Here is a 7,597-nt window from a genome sequence, read left to right on the forward strand (position 1 = left end):
TGTAGTAGCGTAGTAGTGTAGTAGTATAGTAGTGTTGTAGTGTAGTAGTAGCGTAATATGGAGTCACTTATAGCCTTTTATGTCCCTTTCAAACAGGTTTTGTCTGGCTGTTTATTCCATTTAGCTGGCTAGCTCGTTGCTCCTGCTGAGTGACAGACACCCCTGTAGTAGTGTAGAACGTCAAAGCCCCCCACCCCACGGCGTGGGAGCCGTTTCTCATCACCAGCACCCCCCCCCCCCCCCCCCCCATCAGCGGAGGTGCTGATGCTCTGCTTGTAGACAGCATGGTAGGCGCACCCCCCCCCCCCCCCATCAGCGGAGGTGCTGATGCTCTGCTTGTAGACAGCATGGTAGGCGCACCCCCCCCCCCCCCCCCCCTCCCCTCTCTCTCTAGGCGGAGGTGCTGATGCTCTGCTTGTAGACAGCATGGTAGGCGTTTCTCAGCAGCACGTAGGGGAAGCAGGACTCCAGCAGGTCCATGGTGAGGAACGGAGACTCCTGGACGATCTACAACACACACACACACACACACCTATTTAATCTTTCATAACTGATCATGTATTTAATCTATTATAATTATAATGTGTTTAATCTATTATAATGGTAATGTATTATAATGAGAGATTAAATACATTATCATTATAATAGAATAAATACATCATCATTATGATAGATTAAATCTTATTGTATTAAATGTCTCCTCAGTGATAATGTATTAAATGTCTCCTCAGTGATAATGCAGAGCAGTGGTCTCTCACCATGTCCAGCAGCAGGTAGACGGACTCTCTGTTTCGAGTCGTCACCTTGTCCGTCTCCTGACCGATCTTCAGCAGGCTGGACGACGCCAGCTGGAAACACACACACACTGGTTATACTGGGAGGACTGGTTATACTGGGAGGACTGGTTATACTGGGAGGACTGGTTAAGTGGGTCTTACAGCCAGGAACTCCTTGAGCCGATCCTCGATGCTGCCCTTGTGGATGGTGAACAGAGCTGCAGCGATCTGGTTCACTGCTTTTGCCAGGCAGTGGATGTTGTTACAGTGACCTGAAATACACACACACACACAGGTTACAAAACTGGAACACACACACCCTTCTGGCTCCTAGGAACACAACATCATCACTATCATCTGAACACACACACACACACACACACACACACAGTCTACAGCAGTTTAAAAACTCATCTCTGACAACAACAGTGAGAACCTTCGATGGCAGGGCTGTACTGGGACATGACGTTGCTGGCCAGTGTTGGCATGGAAACGGCAACAAACACCATGAGCAGACAGGCGATCTTGTACTCCTCCTCCGGGCTGATGTTCTCTGGAACCATGACAACCACAGGACATCACACTTCATGACATCACACTTCATTAACTCACTAACTGCCAAAGAATTCCTTCACCACCTAGAGTGTTTTATGTGATGTTTACCCAGCAACAACACTTGATTGGCTACAAAATGAAGCATCATCATTTATGCATCTTTGGTGAATAAAGTGGCCCTGGTGCTCTGGAATGTTGACCATTTGGGCGACTTTGTTCACCCTCAGCACTAAATTAGTTAAAAGGACATATTTCGACATACAAATGTCAAAAATATACACAACACTGTGTAAGAGTGCATGTGTGTGCGTGTGTGTTGTTAACCCACCAGACTTCTGAGAGGACAGCGCCACCACCAGAGCAGGGTCGATCTCGCAGGGCAGCCCGGCAGCGGAGGACAGCTCATAGACGTTCATGGCCACCTTCATGTCCGTCTCCCGAGGGATGTGGTCCTTAAAGTCCTCCACAGAGCTCACCAGGAATGGGATGTGGCAGGAGAGGACCTGGGGTGGGGGGTTGGGTTGTTACTGCTTGTGGTGCATTGTGGGTCAGGTGAGAGAGGTGTGAGTGTGGTGCATTGTGGGTCAGGTGAGGACTCACGTCTCGGAGGGCTTCCTGGGCGAGCGAGCGGAAGGACAGGATGACTCCGATGATGGTCATCCTCTTCAGGACGCTGTCGACCGCTAGGAACACATCAGGGTCAGAAAAAGAAGAAGAAACTTTATTTACATAGCAACTTTTTAATACAGTGTTACAAAGTGTTTTAAATAATAATTAAAATATACATAGAAGTAGAAAACAGGAAACCAACAGATTAAACAGAGTAAGGGCAGCATCCAACGTTCCAGAGTCCCTAATCCTGACCCGAACCCTGACTGAGGATCTTGGGCTGCGCTAGTAAGGTCAGAAACATAGTCTGGTGCCAAACCCAGAGCCAGACCAGACCAGAACCAGACCTGACCCAGACCAGACCAGACCAGACCAGACCAGACCCAGACCCAGATCAGACTTAAAAGTCATCAGTAAAATCTTCAAATCAATTCTAAAACTAACAGGTAACCAGTGGAGGGAGGCTGACATTGGGGTGATGTGGTCTATTCTAGTTCTGGTTAAAAGCCGAGCTGCTGCATTTTGGACTTCCTGTAACCGTGAGAGGGAGGTTTTACTGAGGGGAGAACAGAGGGAGTTGTAATCATGGAAACCAGATGAGATGAAAGCATGGATGACTTTTCTAGATCGGCAAATGACAAGAAAGGCTGTGTTTTGGAAATGTTTCATCCGATACAGGAACCAATGCATCCAGGTTTGCCTCCAGTCGGTAAGTAACAGTCAGGTCACGTATCGGAGGGAGGATCTAGTCTCTGAGATTTACAATTTTCTTAATAAAGAATTGCAAGACGTTCTCACATTCTTCAGGAGAATGGTTGGTAACCTAGGGTAGGACCACAACACAACCAAGAGAGACAGTGAGAGAGACAGAGAAGGAGAGAGATACATACAGGAGAGCTTCTTGAACAGAGCAGCCATCTGTTCCGGTTTGTCAAAGCTGGTCCTCATCTGGGTCAGAACCTCCACGTTGTCCACCACCAGTTTCTATAGAGGAGGGGGAGAGGAGGGGAGGGGGGGGGGGGGACAATCACTCAATCACTCACTTGGGTGCATCAACACAACTGAAAACAAATGGAGAAGCTAGATGCATCAGAGTACCTCTCCTTCACCCCCCCCCACCCATGACCTCATCTTGACCCCATGACCCCTGACCTCCCCTTCACCGCATGACCCCTGACCTCACCTTGAGCTCGGCCACCTGGGAGGAGATGTGCCACATCAGACTCTCACTCAGGAACTTCATCCCATATGGACCCAGCAGCTCAGACAGAGACCTCATCTCTAGAAAACACATACACACACACACACACACACACACACGCACACGCACACGCACACGCACCAAGGTTGTTAGATGGTGGTATAGATGCTTATTAAAGGTTGTTAGATGGTTGTAGAGACATCTATTAAAGGTTGTTAGATGGTTGTAGAGACATCTATTAAAGGTTGTTAGTTGGTTGTAGAGACATCTATTAAAGGTTGTTAGTTGGTTGTAGAAAGGTAACTCACCAGAGATGTCAGAGTACTCCTCGGCGTTGAAGGTGAGCTCGTTCTCTGTGGGCAGGTTGACGAAGGCCTTCATGGCGGGGAAGTACGCGATGTGGCCATTACTCACCTGCCGAAGCAACGTCTCCAGATACCTGCACACGCACACACACACACAGTTTCATACACTCATTTGACAGTTCTGTGTGTGTGTGTGTGTGTGTGTGTATACAGGTCATGGCCAAAAATATTGGCACCCCTGCACTTCTTTCAGATAATGCACCACTTCTCCCAGAAAATTCTTGCAATTCCAAATGCTTTGGTATTCACATGTTTATTTATTCTCCAAAAATGGACTGGACAACATTATTGACACCCTCAACTTATTATTTGGTAGCACACCCTTTGGAAAAGAATAACTGAAATCAATCGCTACTGGGATCTACTGGGATTTTGGACCACTCTTCTTTTGCCAACTGCTCCAGGTCTCTCAGTTTTGAAGGGTGCCTTCTCCCAACTGCTGTTTGAGATCTTTCCACAGGCTTTCTATGGGATTTAGATCTGGACTCATTGCTGGCCACTTCAGAACTCTCCAGCGCTTTGTCCTAAACCATTTCTGGGTGCTTTTTGAAGTATTCTTTGGGTCATTGTCCTGCTGGAAGACCCATGACCTCTGATGGAGACCCAGCTTTCTGACACTGGGTCTACATTGTGCTCCAATGTTCTTTGGTCGTCTTCAGATTTCATGATGCCATACACACAGTCAAGGCATCCGGTGCCAGAAGCAGCAAAGCAACCCCAAAACATGAACCTCTACCATGTTTGACGTAGGGACCGTGTTCCATCTTCATCCTCCCATCCTGAGTAGTTAACTACCTCTCCTCCTCCTCCTCCTCTTCATCTTCATCCTCCCATCCTGAGTAGTTAACTACCTCTCCTCCTCTTCATCCTCCCATCCTGAGTAGTTAACTACCTCTCCTCCTCCTCCTCTTCATCTTCATCCTCCCATCCTGAGTAGTTAACTACCTCTCCTCCTCTTCCTCTTCATCCTCCCATCCTGAGTAGTTAACTACCTCTCCTCCTCCTCCTCTTCATCTTCATCCTCCCATCCTGAGTAGTTAACTACCTCTCCTCCTCCTCCTCTTCATCTTCATCTTCATCCTCCCATCCTGAGTAGTTAACTTCCTTTTCTTTGAGGCCTCATTTTGTTTTCTGTAAACGGTACAATGATGTGCTTTACCAAAAAGCTCTATTTTGGTCTCATCTTCTCCCAGAAGGATTTTGGCTTCTTCAGGTAAGTTTTTAGCAAACTCCAGTCAGGCTTTTTTTTATGTCTGTGTCAGCAGTGGGGTCCTCCTGGGTCTCCTACCATAGCGTCCCATTTCATTCAGATGGCGACGGATAGTGCGAGCTGACACTGTTGTACCCTGTGTCTGCAGGTCAGCTTGAATTTGTTTGTAAGTTGATCAAGGTTCTTTATCCACCATTCGAACAATCGTTCATTGCAATCTTTCATCATTTTTCTCTTCCGTCCACGTCCAGGGAGGTTAGCTAGAGTACCACGGGCTGTGAACTTGTTGATGACGTTGCGAACAGTGGACAAGAACATTAAGATCTCTGGAGATGGATTTGTAGCCTTGAGATTGTCCAATGCTTTTCCACAACTTTGGTTCTCAAATCCTCTGACAATTCTTTGCTCTTCTTTCTTTTCTCCATGCTCAGTGTGGTACACAGACACACAACACAAAGGTTGAGTCAACTTTTCTACATTTAAACTGGTTACAAGTGTGATTTCTATATTGCCAGCACCTGTTACTTCCCACAGGTGAGTTAAAATACAAATTAAAGGAGCATCACATGCTTGAAATCCAATTATTTCTTACAATTTTGAAACGGTGCCAATAATGTTGTCCAGTCCATTTTTGGAGTTCATGTGGAATGATATCAGATTTGGCTTTCTCTCTGCTTTTTTCTCTGTGTTGTTTTAATGCAAACAAAATAAATAAACATGTGAATACCAAAGCATTTGCAACAATTTTCTGGGGGAAGTGGTGCATTATCTGAAAGAAGTGCAGGGGTGCCAATATCTTTGGCCATGACTGTATGTGTGTGTACCAGTTGGTGTAGAGGCTGGTGATTGTCAGTGTGTGTGTGTGTGTGAGTGTGAGTGTGTGTGTGTGTACCAATTGGTGTATAGGCTGGTGATGGTGGGTTCTCCATGGCTGTCCAGGTGCTGCGTCTGCTGCAGCAGCACGTTGTTGAACACCCTGGTGATGTCTATCTGGACGTAGTTCTCGATGCCCTGCAGCACAGTCATGTACGCCCTCACACTGGTCAGCAGCTCAGACGGCTTGGCGATCTCCTGGGTGGCCTGGTTGTACATGGTCATCCCCACTATGGACCTGGGGCGGAGAGGGGGTGGTCAGGGTCAGGGTCAGGTTCAGGGTCATGGTGAGGGTCAGGGCTAGGCTCAGGGTTAGGGCTAGGTTCAGGGTTAGGGCTAGGTTCAGGGTTAGGGCTCAGGGTTAGGGCCAGGGCCAGGGTACTAACTTGGTGAAGCGGATCTCCAGGTGGGAGGTGAGGTACTCCCGGGGGGTGAAGGTGTGCTCCCACACCACCATGTTGGGAACGTAGTTGATGGAGAAACACAGCTCTGACAGGGCCGTGTGCAGCTTATCCAGACTGGAACACACACACACACACACTTTACTTTGGTTCACAGTTAAACACACACACAGACACAGACACACACAGACAGAGCAGTACTGACTTGGTGACCAGTAGTCTGTTCTTCCTCATGCTCTCCACGCCGGGCTTCTCTCTCTCCGCCTCTCCCTTCTTCCCCGTCTGCTTCTTACACTTCTTGTTGACCGCCTGACTGATGGTCTTGGCACAGTGCTTAGGCAGCAGCTACACACACACACACACACACACACACACACACACACACACACACGGTTCCCTTTCTTGTCATCTTCAACACAAATGATCAAAACGACACTCAAAGCCTCTCATGTCCCAGTAGCTGTTCCTCCCTGCTCACTCAGCTGTTCCTCCCTGCTCACTCAGCTGTTCTGACCTGCTCATTCAGCTGTTCTGACCTGCTCACTCAGCTGTTCTGACCTGCTCACTCAGCTGTTCTGACCTGCTCATTCAGTTGTTCTAACCTGCTTACTCAGCTGTTCCTCCCTGCTCACTCAGCTGTTCCTACCTGGTCGCTGAGGGTGCACTGTTCGGTGCAGATGTCGGTGATGAGGTTCCTCGCTTGCTTGGCCATCTCGTCCAGGAACATGTTGCATAGCGATAGGCTGCGGTCGCCGATATGATGCCGCTGGGAGGAAGAGGAGGAGAGGTAGTTAACTACTCAGGATGGGAGGATGAAGATGAAGAGGAGGAGGAGGAGAGGTAGTTAACTACTCAGGATGGGAGGATGAAGATGAAGAGGAGGAGGAGGAGAGGTAGTTAACTACTCAGGATGGGAGGATGAAGAGGAGGAGGAGGAGAGGTAGTTAACTACTCAGGATGGGAGGATGAAGAGGAAGAGGAGGAGAGGTAGTTAACTACTCAGGATGGGAGGATGAAGATGAAGAGGAGGAGGAGGAGGAGAGGTAGTTAACTACTCAGGATGGGAGGATGAAGATGAAGAGGAGGAGGAGGAGAGGTAGTTAACTACTCAGGATGGGAGGATGAAGATGAAGAGGAGGAGGAAGAGGAGGAGAGGTAGTTAACTACTCAGGATGGGAGGATGAAGATGAAGAGGAGGAGGAGGAGAGGTAGTTAACTACTCAGGATGGGAGGATGAAGATGAAGAGGAGGAGGAAGAGGAGGAGAGGTAGTTAACTACTCAGGATGGGAGGATGAAGATGAAGAGGAGGAGGAGGAGGTAGTTAACTACTCAGGATGGGAGGATGAAGATGAAGAGGAAGAGGAGGAAGAGGAGGAGAGGTAGTTAACTACTCAGGATGGGAGGATGAAGAGGAAGAGGAGGAGAGGTAGTTTACTACTCAGGATGGGAGGATGAAGATGAAGAGGAGGAGGAGGAAGAGGAGGAGAGGTAGTTAACTACTCAGGATGGGAGGATGAAGAGGAAGAGGAGGAGAGGTAGTTTACTACTCAGGATGGGAGGATGAAGATGAAGAGGAGGAGGAGGAGGAGAGGTAGTTAACTACTCA

At 48.2% G+C, this 7,597-nt stretch overlaps 1 protein-coding gene across 4 annotated transcripts in view; it reads right to left on the bottom strand.

The window, feature by feature from the left end:
* Nucleotides 1–375: 375 nt before the first annotated feature.
* The window catches only part of LOC310819775 (nck-associated protein 1-like), a 22,803-nt gene continuing 15,581 nt past the window's right edge, over nt 376–7,597 (bottom strand). For all 4 annotated transcript variants that reach the window (XM_083691157.1, XM_083691155.1, XM_083691156.1 and 1 more), the window contains exons 18-30: nt 6,637–6,756; nt 6,196–6,335; nt 5,976–6,107; nt 5,609–5,827; nt 3,450–3,580; nt 3,124–3,221; nt 2,831–2,924; nt 1,932–2,014; nt 1,660–1,834; nt 1,213–1,329; nt 939–1,048; nt 759–848; nt 376–507 (exon numbers count right to left, since the gene is read on the bottom strand). In XM_083691157.1, the coding sequence (XP_083547283.1) occupies nt 391–507; nt 759–848; nt 939–1,048; nt 1,213–1,329; nt 1,660–1,834; nt 1,932–2,014; nt 2,831–2,924; nt 3,124–3,221; nt 3,450–3,580; nt 5,609–5,827; nt 5,976–6,107; nt 6,196–6,335; nt 6,637–6,756 (1,626 nt within the window). In that variant the 3' untranslated portion in view covers nt 376–390. The remainder of the gene's footprint in view (nt 508–758; nt 849–938; nt 1,049–1,212; nt 1,330–1,659; nt 1,835–1,931; nt 2,015–2,830; nt 2,925–3,123; nt 3,222–3,449; nt 3,581–5,608; nt 5,828–5,975; nt 6,108–6,195; nt 6,336–6,636; nt 6,757–7,597) is intronic.

The sequence above is a fragment of the Argentina silus genome, assembly GCF_951799395.1.
Source record: "Argentina silus genome assembly, chromosome: 19".
Lineage (NCBI taxonomy): Eukaryota > Metazoa > Chordata > Actinopteri > Argentiniformes > Argentinidae > Argentina > Argentina silus.